Genomic DNA, 20,252 nt, shown 5'->3' with positions numbered 1-20,252 from the left:
ATATCCTAATATTCATCCAAAAGGGACTCATGGTATTGTCTCGGCTCAATGTCCAAACTAACTAGTCTGGTTTCTCAAACAGTCCAGGTTGCTTCATTTAAATTAATCCTACACCTCCTCAAGTATTGATTATGTCTAATGTAAATGTAAAGTGGAGGGATGTTGTCTTCCTATAGAATCTTCAACTATGCAAGGTTGAAAAGCAATGAAAATTGTGGAAGTGGAAGAATCATATTAAGCAAATAATAACTAATAAATAACAAGTCCTTTTTTTAAAGCCCAGAAACAGAAACTTCTGGAGTACGTCTGTCTCAGATTCACCCTTACCTGGGCAGGAAAATAGTACAAGAGTACTTGAATGAGAATCAATCATAGTGTTTGCTCAACTGTATACATCACATCTCTTGGATTTTGCTAAGTTTTCAATAGGGACATGAGACCTATTCTCTCTGAGACCTGCCTGCCTACTTTCAGGCAAAGCATAGGAGAATAAGGTACAGATTTTGCCCCAGGCGCTTTTTCAGGATGATTTTGCTCAGTTTATAACCTGTTGCTGCTAATGTGCAATTAACCCAAGCTAGACTCCGAGCTCCAAGGATGTTCTCAACCCAATCCTGCCTCACTCCCTTTAATTGCTTCTATCTTTTTATTTCCTGTCTGGAGCAGCTCCCAAAGCTGTGATTCTAGTCCAACCTCGATGGTTCCCAGTCTTTGAAGGAGACATTGTGACTCTCACCTGTAAGGGATCTTCCTCCTCAGCTTTGGGCGATACATCTTGGTATTATGAAGAAAGTTTGTTGGGAGTAAAATCTGAACAGATTAAAGCAAGATACCCTGGAAAGTATAAATGTAAGACCAGAGAATCCTCACTCAGTGACCCTTTGCATGTGGAGTTTTCATCTGGTGAGTAAAGAAAGGGGAATCTTTGAAATGATGTGTGCACAGTGTCTGGGGGCTTGATTAATACGGGAGCCTCAGCAGATCTGTAAATAGGCATTAGGATATTTGATGCACTGATCCAGAGAGAAAATGAGGAGAAGGGACAGCAGCAGGACACTGAATGATCCATCTTTTTCTTCCAGAGAATCGTAGGCAACCTACTAGCCACAAGGAAAAAAAAATTGTTTCTGAAGACTCTATTTCTTTTGTAAGAGGAACACTGGATAAGACAAATGATTGAACACTTAGTCGTTAGCCAAAAAGATGATGGTTTGTATCCATCCAGCAGTGCCTCAGAAAAAGATAGCAATCTGCTTCCTACATATCAAAGCCATAAAAACCCTATGGAGCATAGTTTTACGCTGGCATGGTTCAATTCAATAGAAATCCACAATAATGGCATGGAGACCTCTTAAAGGTATTTTATGGGAATCAGTCCATTCCTCAGGACAAGAAAGAATTCGGCATTAGAGGCATGTGAAAAGTGGGGGATGACATTTTCAGGCATGGACAGGACTGTAGCCCTTCCCTCATAAGCAGAAATAACTGACAGAAACATCAGAGATCAACTGAATGTGTTCTCTTTACAGACTGGCTGATCCTCCAGGCTTTACATCCTATCTTTGAAGGAGAGTATGTCAATATAACTTGCAGGGGGAAAAAGGACAATGAAATTATTGAAAGGTTTTACTATAAGGATGGACAAGAACTTGATATATTTGAAAATCAAAAGTTCATCAAACTATATTCTGTCTCTGGGGACAATAGTAAATATTCTTGTGCTGCTTCTAAGAAAAAATGGTGGTCACCAAAAAAGATGACACATTCAAAACCTCTACAGATTCAAGTTCAAGGTAATGATTATCCTTCTATGGGTGAGAAGACTTGGGAGGGAAATTGTTGAAGATTAAAGGAGAGTGTTCATTGGAGGAGACCTCATGAAGAGTCCCAGCACAAGAGGGAGCTGGGAGGTAGTTTGGTTCCCATGATTCTCTATTCCCCGATGTCTAATGCTGAGAAAACAAGTGCTCCTTTCCAGGAGCTTCATTCATGCCTCATGGTTTTATGTGTTTCTATTCTCTCTAGAACTGTTTCTAACTCCTGAGCTGACAGCCAGCCCTCCCAATCCCGTGGAAGGGAGGCCCGTGACCCTGAAATGTGAGACCCAGCTTTCTCCACAGAGGTCAAACATTGAGCTTCAATTCTGCTTCTTCAGAGAAGGTCAGACTTTTGGGAAAGGCTGGAGCAGGGTCCCAGAACTCCAGATTCCAGCTATGTGGGGTGAAGACTCAGGATCTTACTGGTGCGAGGCACAGGCAGTAATTAGCGGAATCAGAAAACGGAGTCTCTCATTACAGATTCGTGAGTATCTTTGGGCTGTTAAGCCAGGGTCTGAGTTGGGGAGATGGCAGCAGAACAGTGGCAGCTTCTTTTTCCTAAAATGATAAAATAACTGAGAGGAGCCTCTAAATCTATTATCCTTCCTTCTTTATGTTCAACCCTAGCATAGTTTCTCTAACTAGAACATTCTTTTCTGCTTAAGTTAGATAAGAACTGTTAGTAATTACTAACTCTGTGTCCAATTTTGTGGGAGAGTTATAGGTATTTACAGGATATGTTTGTGGTGAGTTAACAGACAACTAGAAGCACAGTTGAATGTTTAGAACACTATGGTACTTCAATTTGTAGACATAAATAGAAAAAAATAATTAGAAAAGAGGAGGATAGGAGTGAATTGGTAGTAGACCTGGAGAACATGGGAAAATGTAGATAGGTTGGAGAAGATTCTTGAAGGAAAAGGAAGGATTCTGAGTAGCTACTTCAGGTTAGTTAGGGGTAACTATGTTCTCTCATATGAATATGCACCAGCGCGTGTCAGATTCTTTACAGATAAATGTCCATGAACTATGACTACAACCAATAGTAAGTAGTTTTAGGCAGATCATGTAGATCCAGTGTCCATATTTTCGAAGGATGGAAATTGTGTGTGTGTGTGTGTGTGTGTGTACATGTTCAAAGGATGTTCTAAGCAATTGTTTCTTTTATTATAACATGCATAATTTATTCTTTATTTTCGATTTTCGACTCTTGTCTATTGCACTCATGGTCATTTATCTGTGCCTGGCAATATGAACTTCTTCCTTGGTGGTAAAGTCTCTGCCATTGGAGTGCCACATACTGTTCTGTATCTTTCAGGAATCCCTGTATCTGCAGTAAATCTAGAGATCCTGCCTCCTGGAAGACAAGTGGTTGAAGGAGAAGATCTGGTCCTTGTTTGCTCTGTAGCCAATGGCACAGGAACTATCACGTTCTCCTGGCATAAAGAGGGCTCAATAAGTCTGGGGCGAAAGACTGAGCGTTCCTCATGGGCAGAGCTGCAGATCCCTGCTGTGAAAGAAAGTGATTCCGGCAGATACTACTGTACAGCTGACAACTCCCACGGCCCCGTCCTCAGCAAGTGGGTTAGAGTCACTGTGAGAGGTAAGACATCATGCCTCCCACTCAGCCTGTGGTTCTCATACCATTAACCATGAAGATCTTCAGATGTGAAGATTCAAAATATACCTGAGGATGGGGGTAGGGGGAAAGACAAAATAATATGAATACACCTTACTTCTAGACTAAGAGATTAAAACAAAGTTCTCCAGAATAACTTCTCATGTTTCTTTTAAAAAAATGTTTCTAAACGTTAGTGCTGAAAGTTGGTCATTGGGAAACAGAAATTAATCAGAAACATCTTGTTTCTGTGCTCCTTGACTAGGATTGTGAATCCCTTTTACGTGAGTGCTTTTGTTTATGTCAGTTCCAGTGTCTCGTCCTGTCCTCACTCTCCGGACTCCCCGGATCCAAGCTGTGGTAGGAGACATAATGGAGCTTCACTGTGAGACCCAGAGAGGCTCTCCTCCAATCCTCTACCAGTTTTATCGGGAGGATGTCATACTGGGGAATAGCTCCGGCCCCTCTAAAGGCGTCTCCCTCAACATATCTTTGACCCTAGAACATTCTGGAAACTATTCTTGTGAGGCCAACAATGACCTGAAAGCCCAGCGCAGTCACAGAGTGATGCTTAATGTCATAGGTAAGTCATAGTAACACTCAATATCATGGGAACACACTTACGACAGTTAGTTACAGCCAAGAACAGATTCTGGTGGCCTAGTGGTAAGGAGTTTCACTGCCAAACCAAAAACAGGTGGTTTGACTCCACCAGATGCTCCTTCGAAGAAAGAGTGGAAAACCTCCTCCCTTCTGATTTACAATCTCTGGAAACCCACTGGAGTGTCTATTATGAGTCAGTTCCTTCTCAATGCACTTAACAAAAACAAGAACAGCTTGCTTTCTCAGAAACAGAACTTAACTGGGTGATTTGTGTAACATCCTATTTGACTTCTCACTTTTTCTGTTCTGAGGTTCCTTTCACTTTTTTGCCATTGTAATTAACTTCCATACATCATAATCTTTTCAATAAAGACACAAAGGGCTTTTCAAATGTCAAATATGTGATCATTCAGGAATAGTTGACAAGGGAACTGAATCCCTATAGAAAGTATTATATTTTAACTCCTTTTTAAAAAAGTTTTATTGGTTTTCAGATAATTCCTTCAGATTGTTTCATTTATATATATTGTTTTATACAATCTTTCATTTACATTGTGTTTCATACATCATTCATATACATTCTATTTTACATTATTTTTAAATTGGTTTGCTTACAAACTTTATATAAATTGTTTTTCACACTATTCTTCATTCATATTGTGTTTCATACAATCATTTTCATGCATTATGTTTTATAAAATCAAATAAGTAGATCACTCCTTAAAAGGTTTTCTTCTTCTGAGTTCAGAGGTTCGTATAATCCGATTTCCTCATTGTCTTCTCCAAGGGCACTAAAACATCTCATATGTCCTACTTACAGCCCATATTGACAATTAACTATAAGCCCAGTCAAAGTCATAATTATTACAAAATACTCAGCATTTGGATAGTTGGATAGTGGGATGGGCTATAAAAGATAAAAGCATAAAAGAGATAAAGAGATGACCTCCAGCAGCACAAATCCTTATAATCTCTGCTTTTTGTCTTGTCTTTCACTTTTCAACTATCTCAAACTATAAAGTATATATAATATCTTACTTAATGATGTCCTTCCTATGGCCAAAGTTTGGTCATGACTTATGAAGGTATTGGGAAACTAAGAGTTTTGGATATTATGCTAAAACCAGGATCCTAGAACTGACCATGAAAATATTTGGCTTCATGATCTTTACTAATCTTTACTTGCAAAATAATTATCCTTTATTCCCTTACTTACAAGGTGGTTGGTTCAAGTAAATCAGTGAGATCCCAAATTTGTGATCCAGGACCGCTATGAGTCAAAGGTGTTGAGTATGTATTGTTAACATGCATTTTCTAGGTAAAATCATGTGTAAACTGTCATCTATCTGTCAGTCTGTTGTGCTGTGGTGGTATCCAAGTTATTGTGACCCTGGAAACTAAGCCATTGATTTTTCATATCTAGCAGGGTCACTAATGGTGACTGTGTTTCAACAGAGCTTCCAGACTAAGACAAACTGGGAAGAAAGGTCTAGTAGTTTACTTACTTAACATACTTAGTGACTGTGTAAATGGGCTAAAGTATGTCAGAGATGATTAGGACTGCACAGTATAGGACAGGGCTCCGAGCTTTACTCATGGGGTCACTATAAGTCATACTCAACTTGATGACACCAAACAATAACAACAACAATTGCAATACTATGTATGCTACCCTATAATAACCACATTCCTTTAAGAATGTTATATTCGTTAGTCAACTTCCTTCAAAAAAGTTTTTGCTAACTTAATATTCTAAAATTTCATGCTAAAATATTTTGTACTATATAGTGTTTATGTTCTGTGTTAAGTATCATAATATGTGACGGAGAAAAGACGAGTTATAAACTTCAAAGTTTTCTATTAACAGAACCCTTAACTTCAAATGTACTATACGTTTCATGAGAGTTAGCAATTTTATAAAGATTGGTGTCATGGAAGCATTTATGCTCTTTGTGCCAAAAAAATCATTTATTAAAAAACCTTAAATACAATGAATGAATGAATGATCAATCTATGGAACAGAACAAAACATTGTCTGATTAGATCTAAATCATCAGCAATTATAAAGATGGTGTGACCAGATATAAGGTCACCATGGAGTGGGACTCTGGTAACCTAGTGGTAAGAAGCTGGGCTGCAATCCCAAAATCACATGGTTCAAATTCACCAACTGCTCTGGGAGAAGGTTTGAGCAGTCTCCTTCTGTGCAGTCAACTGCCTCTGAAACCTGCTGAAAGGATGGTACGCAACAGCAACAATAATGGGAAATGACACCAGCCAAATAAATGATCAACGTTTTCATTGTTTACAGTTGAGTCAGAACCAACGCATACCTGACTGACCTCCAGTGGGTTTTCAGAGGCAGCAAATCACACAGGAGGAGACTGCCTATTGTTCTCCTGCAGAGCAGCTGGTGGATTTAAGCCATGCACCTTTGTGTTGGCAAATCCTTGTCACTAAGCCACAAGAGCTCCCTGAAAGGCCAGTGAGCTCTAATTTGCTGAGTAACAAATAAATCAAAGCTCTGTTGTCAACTCCTCTACAACATGGAGATCTCTCTCTAGCAATTTTCATACTATTTCTGGCAGTATATAAGACACGTGAGCTGAGGAAGGACACCAACAGGAAGATTAGTAAAGCTGCATTTCCTTTTATTTTTTTTTCAAGCTAAAAAGTGAAACCTTTTTCAGAATCTTGCATTTTCTTCTTATACTTCAATGAATTCTCTGTATCCCACCTTGGGAAGCTTTGAATCTGATGACAGTTATGGTCTTTTTCAGCCTTAGAATTATCTGCCTTTAGGAAAATGAGCACTTAAAATCAGAGGTTCTGTGATTCCTGGAGGGAAGCATGCACTAGAAGAAGCTATGAATCTTTGCTGTCAGTTTACAGCAGCCAAGAGAAATAGGAGACTATCATGGAGGTGAAAAGATACTCTGAGATATGAAAAGTTCTATACACAGACTTATCCCTCAGGCCTTCAGCATCTGCTCCATGCCATGTCATATCACAAGGATGTACAGCAGGGTCAAACATAAACTAAATGTTTAGATTTAGCAGAAATACTATACTTCCAATATCAAAATTTGGCATCTCGGATGAGGTAGCAGGAGATATTTTTCTTTCAATCAAAAGATGGATGGGTCATGTTCAAGTTTATCTATTCCCATTCCATTAAGCATCTCCACTTTCATACTCACTCCCCCTTATCAAACTCTTGCAAAATAAAGCTGAAGAGCCTTGTCAGCTTCCTCTTTCCAGTGAAGTACACAGCTTATATATAAAACACTGAATGCAGATATGGATATTGGCTCATTTAGGTTTTCTCATAACTTAGAACCAGAAATTTTATAGCTCATATTCCACATTAATGATTTTCTGTTCTTCTCAGATATCTTATTTTTATAATTGTAAATTAAAATGGCAATAATTATTGCTGGTACAGTATCTAGATTTTTTCTTGTCAGTTTGGATCAATTAAAACCATCATAATTAAATTAATTAAATCATCATAAATTAAAGATCATCTACTACATTTCCAGACAAGTTCCAGCTTCAAGAAACACAGCAATGATCAAACAGACACATTTCCAGTCTTGTGAACTTCAATTTCTGGTGGTGGTGGTGGTGGTGGTGGTGGTGTGTACCACCGAGTTATAACTGACCCGTAGCTGACATTCCAGCAGGTTCTCAGATGCCTTTAATTGCATGTGAGAAGATTGCCCACCCTTCTCCTGTGGGGCAGCTGGCAGCTTCGAACTAAATGCCTTCCAAATTTCAGCACAGATTCTTTCCACTTGGCCATCAGAGTTCCCACAAATTCTAGTGTGGTAATCTAATTCACAGCAACAATAGGAAGGCAGGTAGGTAGGATAGTAGACAGATAGTCCAGTAGAAAACCAGGTACCATTGTATGAATCCCTCCAATTTAAAGTGACCCTTAGTGACTCAGAATAGACCTATGTTCTTTAGAGGTTTTCAATGGTAGATAATGTCTTTTTTTTTCCTCCCTCAGGTTCTCTAGCCTTTCTTTAGTGACAACTCTTGCTTAACTCAAACTTTTAACCTATCAGTTACTAATCAAGCATATTAATCATGATTAACTAAATGGGTCAACCAACTATGTTAACCCATCCAGGAATGTCTTGTTTGTTGTGGCGCGCCATTACTTGGAGCCAACTCCTAGCTGACTCTCAGTGAGTCTTCAGAGGCAGTAAATCACACAAGAGGACATTGTCCATCTTTGTCCCACAGAGCAGCTTATGGATTTGAACTGTATGCCTTTGAGACTGCAGTGCAGATTCTTCTCATAAGCCCCGGAGCTCCCTAGTAAGTTAGTGCTAAATACTGTCAAAAAATAAAGCAAAGTAATTAAGATGAGAGTGATCTTTATCATTACCACTTTAGATTTACGTGGCCCTGCTTTAGATATGTGTGGAAGTCTGAGTCTCACAGCTAAGAATGACAACTCAAAAAAAAAAAAGAAATATTCAGAAATTAGATTTTTTGCTATATTTTTATCAAAAGTAACAGTCACATTTAATGGGCACTTTATTTATATGAATCTTATAATTTGTTATCATAGATAATTTATGACTTCCTTTTTAAAAGAAATAAACAGAGACTCAAAGAGATAAAAAGTTGGTTCTCTGTTTTTAAATCAAGGTCACATAACTTAAGGACAGAGACAAGATTCAAGACCAGGTTTTCCATGTTTCTATTGCTAAACTATGCTGAATATCTTCTTTATTAAGTTATTTGGCTCACAAATTTAAGCAAATATGCTGATGAACTACTTCTCCTTCAGATCCAGTGTCTCGGCCTGTCCTGACCTTCAGAGATCCCTGGGCTGCAGCAGGGGATGTGGTGGAGCTCTATTGTGAGGCTCAGAAAGGCTCTCCCCCAATCCTGTACCAGTTCTACCAGGAGAATGTCACTCTGGGAGAAAGCGTGGCTCTTTATGCAGGACGAGCCACTTTCCGCCTCTTTCTGACAACAGAGCATTCCGGGAACTACTTCTGTGAAGCCAGCAATGGCCTGGAGGCTCAGCGCAGCGAAGTGGTGACACTCAGTGTCGTAGGTGGGTTAGTTATATCTGACTAGATATGACTGTTTTGGTTAATAAAGTATTTCTTTAAAAAATGGTACCTATTCTACTTTACTATAAAATATTTGAATGCACACCAAAACTTGGATCTTGTGAAAACTTGTACTGATTGTAGGAAGGAAAAAGTAAACATTAATCTAAGATACTGGCCATCATTTTTCATGACTTTTATGCTAAAAAATTAAAAATTTTGCTGGAATTAAATTTTTAAAAACACCAAACCTTTAAAAAAAAAGAAAATAGATCTTGAGCCTCCATCTCTACAGTTTTGTCTAGATAAAAACCTTGCCCCTAAGCCTTAAGTCTAAATCTTCTTCTTCAGGGTCTTCCAGAAATAGAACAGGTTCTATAACTTCAGGAGTTATCGGTGGGCTGCTCAGCGTCCTTGGCCTGGCTGCTGCTCTGCTGTTCTGCTTTAGGACCCAGAGGAAATCAGGTGGGTACCTACATCTTACTCTCTGGTGTTGTGACTTTTGCCATTGTTACAACGATTTGGAATTGTGTGTGCATCCTATAATGTTTGGTTTTTCTCTGTACTGAGTTGTTAGTTCTACTCAATGAACTCTACAGACAATTGTGACAGAAAGGTAGAATAAATTTTTCAGGGCATATGCAATCTCATGTGCTGAATTTGAGATGTAAATCAGGTAGTAGAGAGTTATGTTCAAGTAAAAATTAGAAAGTTAAATATTTGTTGTTCCACTTTTATGTCAAAGTTTACTGAGGAGAAAAACAAACAAACAAAAGGATGAGCTTTCTGTTTGTAATAAAAGCAGCAATAACCATGTAGAGAGACTATAACTCTTAAGGGTACAAGTGAAATATAGTGAAATTTGGATCATATTGAAAATGACATTACAATTTCAATGTCTAATTGTTTGTTATTGGTTTATAGGAATCAACAACACACACATTTCTCTGTGTATTGATCTTGTATTTGCAATCTTGCTAATTTCATTTTGGTAGCAGTTTTGATATAGATTCCATCAGACTTTCTGCATAGATAATCACATAATCATATGTAAAACTCATTTTGCTTCTTGTTTTCCAATCTTCAGTCCTTTATTTTTATTGGTTTATTGTATTGGCTGGATGAATTAAAAAGGCATCCGTGTCTTGTTCCTGATTTTAAGGGTAAGCAGTCAATTTTACATTATTGTGATTTGTTGTTACCTTTCCACACAATGCAATAAAATATTGCCTTATCCTTTGCCATTTCCATGATCAGTTGTGAACAAGACCACTGTGGTTCACAGTATTATTAGCCAATGCTGATTTTCAGAAGTAGATCACCAGATCTTCTTCCTGGTTCATTTGAGTCTGAAAGCTTATTTGACACCTGTTTAGTAGTGTAGCAGGATGAAAGCCTCCACTCACAGACTGCATAATATGCATTGATCGGGAATCAAATATCGGTCTATTGCAAAAATAAGAGCAATCTACCACAGAACCAACAATATCCTCTATGTATGATGTTAGCTGTGGACTTTTCATAAATGCTCTTTGTTAAGCTGAGGAAACTTCTACAAGTATTAATTTGTTGAGATTTCTTGCTGGAATAGATATTTGTAAAATTCTTTTTTTTTTTTTTTAGTATGTTGATCAATATCATATGGTCTTATTTTAAAATCTATTGACTTGATAAATTTTGAATGTTGAATTCTAGATTCTGAAGTACTCCCAATTGGCCATGATTGTTAGATTTACTAAAATGTTGTTAAAAATTTTTCCGTATATGCTGGAAAATGATGTTGGTTGGTAGCTTTTCCTCTTATTTTTTTTTAAATCTTAATTTTTTATTGATATTTTAACAAAAGTTTACAGAAAACTTTGATTTCCATTGATTCATTATTGCACATTTTCCTCCCTCACTTCTCCTTCCAGTTTGTTTTTCTCTTTAAAAAGATTCTATCAGGGAGCTCTGGTGGCCTAGTGGCAAGAAACTGCACTGCAATCCCAGAGGCGCACGGTTCAAATCCACCAGATGCTCTGCTGGGAAAAGGAGGAACAATCTCCTCCTGTACCAGTCAGATCTGATTTGACGATATACACACACACACACACACACACAATAATAAAATAATAATAAAAAAAATTTTTTTAAAAAAAAAGATTGTCATTGTTGCACAATTTCTTCTCTGCCTGCACCTCCTAGTCCACTTTGCTATGCACCTCTCACTCTGTACTGTTGTCATGCAAATAATGCCTAATTAGAGATTCCTTTTAAACAGTTCTTTCCCTCATCTGTTTCAATGCCGTGTTCATTGTTTATCCTCTCTTCTCTTACTTTACCCCCAACCCCCATGTCAGTCCTGTTTTATAACAATGGCCTAATGCAGTATTTGTCTTTTTTTTTTTTTTAGTATCTGCCTGTTTATTTCTAGAAAGTGTTTTCTTTTTAGCATTTATCCTTTTGTGGCTGGATATTTCACACAGTATACCGTACTCCAGAGTCATTAATTTTGTATAATATTTATTAGTTCCTTGGTTTTCAGTGCTGCCTTATTCCATTGTGTTAATATACCACAGCTTCCCTATCCATTCATTTGTTGATGGGCACTTGGATTGCTTCAATCTCTTTGCTGTTGTGAACAACGCAGCAATAAACAGGGGTGTGCATACATTTGTTTGGGTAGCAGTTCTGGTTTCTTTAGGGTATATTCCCAGTAGTGTAATTGATGGGTCAAAAGGTATTTCTATTTCCAACTCTTTGAGAAAATGCATGTAGCCTCTTCTCTTGTTAGCTGGCTTATTGTCAAGATAATACTCATGTAATCACCGCTTGTAGTTTATTTCTTTTTTTATATCTAGTATTGCTTTAGGGTTTTTTTCTTCTCTACTTGAAAAACTTATTTTCCTCTTTACACATTTCTGGAATGTGAGTATGCTGGTGATGTTTGTGATAGTGGCAGTAAAGTCTTCTATGCATTTACTGATTATTTTGTCTTTGTGAACTATCAAGTATTGAGATTTTTGCTGTTGTTAGGTGCTGTTTAGTACGACCCATTGTGACCCTGTGAACAACAGATCTGGACCTTGTCCCATACTGTGCTATTGCCACACTTCCTGAGACCATTACAGTAGTCACTGTATCAATCCAGCTGGTTGAAGGTCTTCTCCTTTGCCAACCCTCTACCTTTCTGATCATGTCCTTCTCCAAGGAATAGCCCCTCTTAGCAACATGTCCAAAACATGTGAGGCAAAGTCTCATCATACTTCCCTCCAAAGAGCATTCTGTCTGTACCCTATCCAAGACATATTGGTTTGTTATTTTGGCAGTCCATGGGATATTGACTGCTCTTCTCCAACGCTATAGCTCAAAGGCATCAATTCCTCTGTCATTCTTGTTCATTGCCCAGCACTCAGATGCACAGCAAGTGATCAGAAAGACCATGGACTAAAACAGACCCACCTTAGCCCCCCATATGACATGCTTGCTCCTCAATAATTTAGAGAGGCCTATAATTGCAGCCTTTCAAAGTGTAATGCATCTCTTGATTTCCTGACTGCTGGTACGAAGGGTGTTAAATGTGGACTCAAGTAAGATGAAGTTGTTTATAGTTTCAATCTTTTCCCTATCTATCATGTTGTTGCCTATGAGGGCAATGGTAAGAATCTTTGTTTACATGACATTTAGATGCAATCCATTTTTTTTTAAATTTTTGTATTCACATTTTGAGTAGAAGCCAAAGTTTGTATACTGCAAGTGGTTACTATGACTTTTTTTTCTTATTGTGTTCCATTGAGTCAGATGCAACTGGCACAGGAGAGCATCTGGTGGATTTGAACCATGCACCTTTGGGATTGCTGTGCAGCTTCTTGTCTCTAGGTCTCCAGAGCGCCCTTAAGATGAAATCCATTTTGAAGACCATATTCTTTGATCTTCTACAGCAAGTACTTCAAGTCCTCCCCACTTTCAGCAAGCAAGGTTGTGTCATCTGCATAACACAGGTTATTGATGAGTCTCCCTCCAATCTTGATGCCATATTTCTCTGCATACATTCTAGATTCTCAGATAATTTTCTCAGCATACGTATTGAATAGATATGTAGAGAGAATACAACACGGACACACTCCCATCTTAATTTTAAACCCTTTAGTGTTCCCGTGTTCTCTTCCCAAAACAGCCTCCTGGTCTAGGTATAGGTTTTGCATGAGCATAGTTAAGTGCTCTGGAGTTCCCAGTCTTCTCAATGTTAGATATAACTTGTTAAGATTCACAAAGTAAAATGCCTTTGCATAGTCAATAAAGCATAAATAGGCATTCTTCTGGGATTCTACACTTTCAATCAGGATCAATCTGACATCAGCAATGATGTCCTTGGGCCATGGCTTTTTCTGCATCCTGCTTAAACTTCTGGAAGTTCCCTATGTATGTACTGTTCAAGCCATTTTTGAATGATATTCAGCAGTATTTTGCTTGCATGTGATATTAATGAAATTGTTCGACAATCTCCATATTCTGTTGGAAAACCTTTCTTAGGATAGGGAACAAGTATGAATCTCTTTCAATTCTTTGTTTGACAGCCATCCTCTAAATTTCCTGGTCTAGATTGCTCATCCAAGGCTGCATCTGTTAATTGAAACAAGTCAATTGGTATCACATCAAATCCTGGGGCCTTACTTTTCCCAATACGTCCAATGCAGCTTCCACTTCTTCCTTCATTACCATTGGCTCCTGCTCATAGGGTTACCTGCCTGAAATTTTTCAATGTCAGTCAGTTCTTTTTAGTACAGTGATTCTATGTATTTCTTCCATCTGCTTTTGATGCTTTCTGGATCATTCATTTATTGCCCATAGCATCTTTCAATATTGTGACTCAAGGCTTAAATTTGTTTTTCAGGTTTCTAGCTTGAGAAATGCATAGCGAGCTCTCCCCTTTTTATTCTCCAATTCCAGCTCTCTGCACATTCTTATGTAATACTTTCCATTGTCTTTTTGAGCTGTCCTTTGACATTTAGCACTTTTACGTCACCATGCTTTCTCCTTTTGTAATTACTTACATGCAAGTTCAAATTGAAGCCAAAGAAAAGAGAAAAAGTCCAAGAAACAAAATATAATCTTGGATCTATTGTATCTGAATTTCAAGATCATCTTAATAATAGATTGAAGCATTGAACATCAGATGAGTTATGGGATGATATCAAGGATGTCATCCATGAATAAAGCAAAAGGTCATTACAAAGACAGAGGAGAAAGAAAATTGTAAATGAATGTCAGAAGAGACTCTAAACATTGCACTAGAGTGTTGAGAAGCCAAAACAAAGGGGAAATATTATTGAGATTAGGCTATTGAAACTATGAACTATGAGTATGACGTTTTTGTCATTTTCTTGCAATTCTATCATGTTTTCTTCCGTTTATTTTGAATCTGTTGTTACATAAAGTTTTGTCTTTTGATAAATTAATAATTTTGTCACTGTGAAAAAGCTTCTGTGTCTTTAGTAATATCCTTCACAATGAAGTATTATTTATATTATATTAATGATTAATGTGTTAATCATGCAAAAGTTAGTCTTAGCATTATTTTCCTTTTTTATTCTGAAACAATAGGTACTTCTATATTAAAAGTGAAACAGTTTATAGTTAATTCTTACTTTTTATCCAATATGACAATTTCTTCCTTTTAAACAAAGTCTTTAGAGAATTCACATTGATGTGATTATCAACAAAATGAGGTATAAGTCTATAATTTTCCAATTCACTACATATTTGTACCATTGTTCATTTCTTCTTTATCTGTATTCTTTCTGATCAATTGAGTAATTATTTGGAATTCCATTTTACTTCTTTTGTTGGTTTATTAGTAATAACTCTTTATCATTCTAGTAATTGGCTTATGATTTATATAGTGTGTATCTTTAACTTATCACTGTCTGCTTTTAAGTGACTACATCTGTGGTAAAATAATTTTACCTCAGTGTGCATCTGCCCTTTGTTATTATTTTATTGATTTACATGGAACATATTCTTACATATTACCCCCCCCAAAAAAAAATCTGTATTTCTATCTGTTGTTGTTGTTATTATGTGCCATCAAGTTGCCTGCGACCCATAAGTACAACAGTCCTAAACCCTGCTCTATCCTGTGCCAGTCTTATTGTCTCTGACACACATACCCCTCATTAGCCCAGTCACTGAATCAATCCATCTCATCAAGGGTCTTCCTCTCCTGTGCTATCCCTCCACCCTCCCAAGCATGACGTCCCTTTCCAAGGACTGGTCCCTCGTTTTTATCTAGAGTCATTTTATATCTGCTCAGAGAACTTGTAGCAATTCTTACAGTGCAGGTCTGCTGATAGTGAATTCTTTCAGTTTTTATAAGTCTCCAGATATGTTTATTCTGCATCTTTTTTGTGGAAAGTGCCTTTATAGGTATAGATACTTTCACAGGCTGACAGGTTTATTGTTTGGGGTGGAATTTTTCCTCTTTGTTTTGCTTTATTCCCTTTGAACACTTTAAAAATGTTGATCCAGGGTTTTCTAATATGCGTTGTTTCCAACAAGAAATCTTCTGTCACCTCTATATTTAAATGTGAGTAACTGCTTTTGTTTCTCTCAGCATGTTTTGCATAGATCAAGACACCTTGAGTGTTTGGACTTTTTAATTCAGAGCTCTGTGGATTGTAAAATGTCAAAACATTAGATCTTGGCATTTCTACTCCTTTATTTTCCTACCACTCCCTCCTGTGGTGTGACATGGTACCTACCTCCTTTTCTGACATACTAAATGTTTTTCTCCTCTCTATATCAGGACTCGTGGTGAAAATCAAGCAAGTGAAAAAGGAAATACATATATTTCAAATTGGTGAAAGACCTTACTTATTTACTTTAATTATATCAATTGTGCTTCTATTTCCTACTTTTTTTGGCAAGAAAAGTGGTACAAACATTTTATGTAACTTATATGTCAAAACTACTGTAAGATTTCAAGTATTTAATGTTTTCTTGGACCATATTGCATTAGCTATAAAATTGTATCTCTCTGTGTGATTATGTAGAGAGGGAAAATAACACTAACTTCAACTGTACTTATTGTAAAAATTATCATTTAGACAATATTATTTGAAATATTGTACTTTGTCTCATTCTCTTCATTGTTTATGAAGTTCAACTCAGCCAATATTAGTTTCCTTATAGTATTGTTGTTATGTGCCTTGAAGTCAACCATGACTCAGAGTGACTCTATGCTCAACAAAACTGATTTTGCTTTATCACGCCTAACATTTAGGAATGTTACCAGGAGAAGCCAGTCCTTGGAAAAAGACATCATGAATGGGTAATGAACACTGCATGAGATCAGATGAGGGGAAGAACTGGCTGAAAGTAATATATGACTAGGCATTATACATATTACACAATCTGGAACGAGGGGTGCATTGTGTGGAGGGACAGAGAAGAAGGGAGTGGAAGGGGGAAGAAAATGTACCACAATAAAAAAATTAAAGTAAAACATTTTCAATGTTAAAAAAACAAAGTGGCATAAAGAGGCCAAGAAGTGGAAAAAAGGAAGGAAACAACATGCTGGGAAAGGTGCAGAGTCAGAGAAAGAAAAGAATACCCTTAGTAAAATGGATTGATAAGTATCTCTAATAATGAGCTTGAGTATAGCAGAGATGGTGAGGATGGGACAAAATAGAACAAAGCTCAAATCTGTTGGGCAAAGGGTAACTATGAGTTGCAATTCATTCAACAGCACTGAACAACCACAACAACAAATTCTGCCTATGTATATGAAGCAAATCTTGAGGAAGTAATGGGGTCCAGCATTCCAATCTAGCACTGGCTTTCAGCTCTGCTGCTTGGTGTCATGTACTGCTCTGGGTGTCTAAGGTTTATCATTCAAAGTGTTTTCCTAGACAATGACTTACTGTATATTTGTGCTGAAGTATTTATTGTATTTAAGAGAGAGGAATAGGATGGGATATAGACCCCATGTTAGTAGAGGCTTATATAAGCTCTTGAGACCTTAGTGCTAGCTCTCTCTTTATCTTGGGAGGTCTAGAGCGCTCACCAGTCTCTGCAAGACTGGCCTGCGTTTCAACAACCATGAGTCATTTCTCTGACAGGTCTGAGTCTCTGACATCTCTTCTAATGAATCTCAGAACCCAAGTAACATAGAAAATGGCACAAAGGAGTGGCTGTTGATGTAAAAAATTCCTGGACTTGAACAGAACATCAAGCATTTGGGAAAATGGTGACTTGACACTTTTCATAATTGGTCTGCTACTAATCTTAGCAGAATGAATTATGAATACAACTCTTAACCTTTACAATCCGTAGAAATTATTAGCCAGTTTGCTTTGAATACAGTTTTGAATACAGCCTTGAATACAGTTTTTTCTGGTAGGGTAGTAGAAGAATAGGGAAATTGAAATTGAATTAAGAAGTCATAGACTTTTTTAGTCTTTGTTTCCTCTTTTGATCTTCCTGAACTTAACAATGCTGTGTTTTGCTAGAGGGATCTCTGGTGCTGTAGTCCACAAAGAGTTGCACTCATACTCTAAAAACTGTTCATCCCTGGTGACTCAAATCTACCAGCAGTTTCAAGGGAGAAAGGTGGGTAATCTCCTGTATAATTTATAGCCTCCAAAAATCTGATGGAAGTTCAGCTCTGAGTTGGTCCCAACTTAACAGCAGCGAGGTGTTTTGTTTGTTTGTTTTTAATGTGCCACAATAATTGTATCTATCGTTTGCTATTGTTGTTTTGTGTCATCAAGTTGAAATTGACTCATAGCTGTCCCTCCAGAGACTTTTCAGAGGCTATAAATGGAAAGTGAGGGGATTTCTCAACCTTTTCCAATGGAGCAGCTGGAGGGTTTGAACTTCACACCTTTGATTTGACAGTGCAACTTCTTACCAATTATCCTATGAAGCAATCTGGGCACAGTGCTTGGTCCTTAAAGCCCTCAGTGGATATTGTTATTATTATAAATAGCCAAATCTCTGGGTTTCAGTTTTGGCTTTAACATATGGAGAGTGTCTATTTGCACATGCATCCTGTAACTGAGCTAATCAGCACACTAAGAAAATCCCTGGTTATTGACTGAAGTGGACCAACTGAAGAGAAGAGTACAGGTTTGGGTCATGTTTACATGCCTCAGGATATCTGAGGATGGCATTTCCAGACATCATGCAGTATTTTTCATGGGATGTAAGTCTGTGTGCATTTATTTTAGGGAGTAACTTCTGTTTTCCAAACCTAATAAGATAGTTTTAGAGCCATGTTAGAGGTCAAGGATAGCAAAGTTGGGAAGAACTTTGTATTGAGACAGTCTAGAAAGATGTCTAAAGCTAGACATTGAAGGAAAACTGTTCTATTTCCAGGGCTGATGGAATTGGCTTCCAGGTTGGAGTGACATATGCTCATTAAAAATATGTCAACTTGTCATTTTTTTAGTCTTCCAAGTAGATACTTTAATTTTTTCTGTTGTTAAACAAGAATCTTCATTGGCTAACTTCAGCTTCACTGGGCATAAAAAATAATTAATAGGAGATTTACATGCTCAAGTAGCACATTATTTCATGAAGAAGGGTGCCGGAGGCAAACACAGAAATAGACAACATAGTCATTTTAACCATATAAGGTCCTGTGTGCATGGAGAAAAGTCACTTAATGAAGAGTATTGGGATCAGCAAACATTGTGGAAGAAGAATTTTAACTATAAATTAGCTAGGTAAAATAAAATACTAGAAGTAGAGAAATATCACAGTATATATCCACATAACATGCAGTTCAGTGTTTCTGGAATGCATTTGCAGGGTTCACAGTAGAGAATAAAAGGATAGATAGCTTATTTTGGCAATCTCTTTGATCCATACTTATATAAGAATTCTTTATTGATTTTAAGCTTCTCTTGGTCTCTCTACAAGTTATTCTTGATGTCTGTACCATTGGGATAGCATCTACCTCAAAAGACTGAAGTAGGAATAAAGTAGTGAATGGGAATTAAGCACTTGTCCTCTAGTTAGTGTGTAAATACAGGACTGCCAAGGGAACACATGGGTGCTTTTTGCAAAGAGTGAAACCAAGCTTCTCCTTGAAGGGAAGGATTTTGAAGCTCTGTTTCACATACTTTGGCATGTGGCCAGGAGGGACCAGTCCTTGGAGAAGGACATCATGCTTGGAAGGGTAGAGTGACAGTGCAGGAGAGGAAGACCCCAAAAGAGATAAATTGACATGATAACTGGAGAGCCAGTGAAGACTGGCCCTCTTGGCCCTGTGCTCAAAGTATGTGAGACAGAGGATCAAAATCCTTTCCTCCAGGGAGAAGCCTGTTCTTACTCTTTCCAGGATAAACCTGTTCTCTTGGCTGCCCACAATACATTCAGTACTCTTCTCCAGCACCACACTCAAAGGCATAAGTTCTTTTTCTGTCATCTTTAGTCATTGTACAGCTTTCTGATGCATAGCAAGTAATTGCAAAGACTCTGACCTGTATCAGATGTACCTTAGTCTCTAGGCTGGTATCACTGCTCTTTAGCATTTTGGAAAGTTTTCTGACAGCAGATTTCTCTAGTGCAATTTGTCTTTTGGCTTCCTGACTGCTGGTGCCAAGAGTCTTGATTAGGGGGCTGAGCAAGGTGATCGTTAACTACTTTAATCTTTTCTCCATCTATCATGGCTTCCAATTGACCCAATGCTGAGAATCTTGTCTTTTTGGTGTTAAGCTTCAAGCCTGCAGTCCTTGACCTTCTGCAATAAGTGCTTCAGGTCTTCCTTGGTTTCAGCAAGCAAGGTTTTATCAGCTGCATAACACAGGTTGTTGATGAGTCTTTCTCCAATCCTGATGTCTCTCTCTCTCTCTCTCTCTTTTTATATATATATATTCCTTTTGCTATTTATATAAAATAACATATAAAAAATTTGCTGTTATTCACTCAATAACATTCTATGACAGGTTTGGAAACAGGACTGGCATCCACTTCCTAAACAACATGCCTTCGGAAACTCTATGAACTTTGACAAATGTCGACAGCTGTAGAAAGCATCAGGCCTTTTCTTCATAGGGTCGCTATAAGTCATGCTCCACTCGAAGGCAGACAACAACAACAACAACAACATTATTCACTATTAGTCTGCTATTATTTATATAGAAATAATAC

At 37.6% G+C, this 20,252-nt stretch overlaps 1 protein-coding gene across 1 annotated transcript in view; it reads left to right on the top strand.

Annotated features, from left to right (window-relative positions):
- Positions 1-20,252, top strand: part of FCRL3 (Fc receptor-like 3) — a 47,772-nt gene that overhangs the window by 20,457 nt on the left and 7,063 nt on the right. The window contains exons 2-8 of the mRNA XM_006895499.1: positions 667-903; positions 1,530-1,793; positions 2,026-2,301; positions 3,136-3,420; positions 3,743-4,018; positions 8,846-9,118; positions 9,468-9,581. Of these exons, the coding sequence (XP_006895561.1) occupies positions 667-903; positions 1,530-1,793; positions 2,026-2,301; positions 3,136-3,420; positions 3,743-4,018; positions 8,846-9,118; positions 9,468-9,581 (1,725 nt within the window). The remainder of the gene's footprint in view (positions 1-666; positions 904-1,529; positions 1,794-2,025; positions 2,302-3,135; positions 3,421-3,742; positions 4,019-8,845; positions 9,119-9,467; positions 9,582-20,252) is intronic.

Source organism: Elephantulus edwardii, unplaced genomic scaffold (assembly GCF_000299155.1).
Source record: "Elephantulus edwardii isolate Elephantulus edwardi_28Jun2011 unplaced genomic scaffold, EleEdw1.0 scaffold00168, whole genome shotgun sequence".
NCBI lineage: Eukaryota > Metazoa > Chordata > Mammalia > Macroscelidea > Macroscelididae > Elephantulus > Elephantulus edwardii.
The sequence above is the reverse complement of the archived record's forward strand: the minus strand, read 5'-3'. Positions and strand labels throughout refer to the sequence as shown.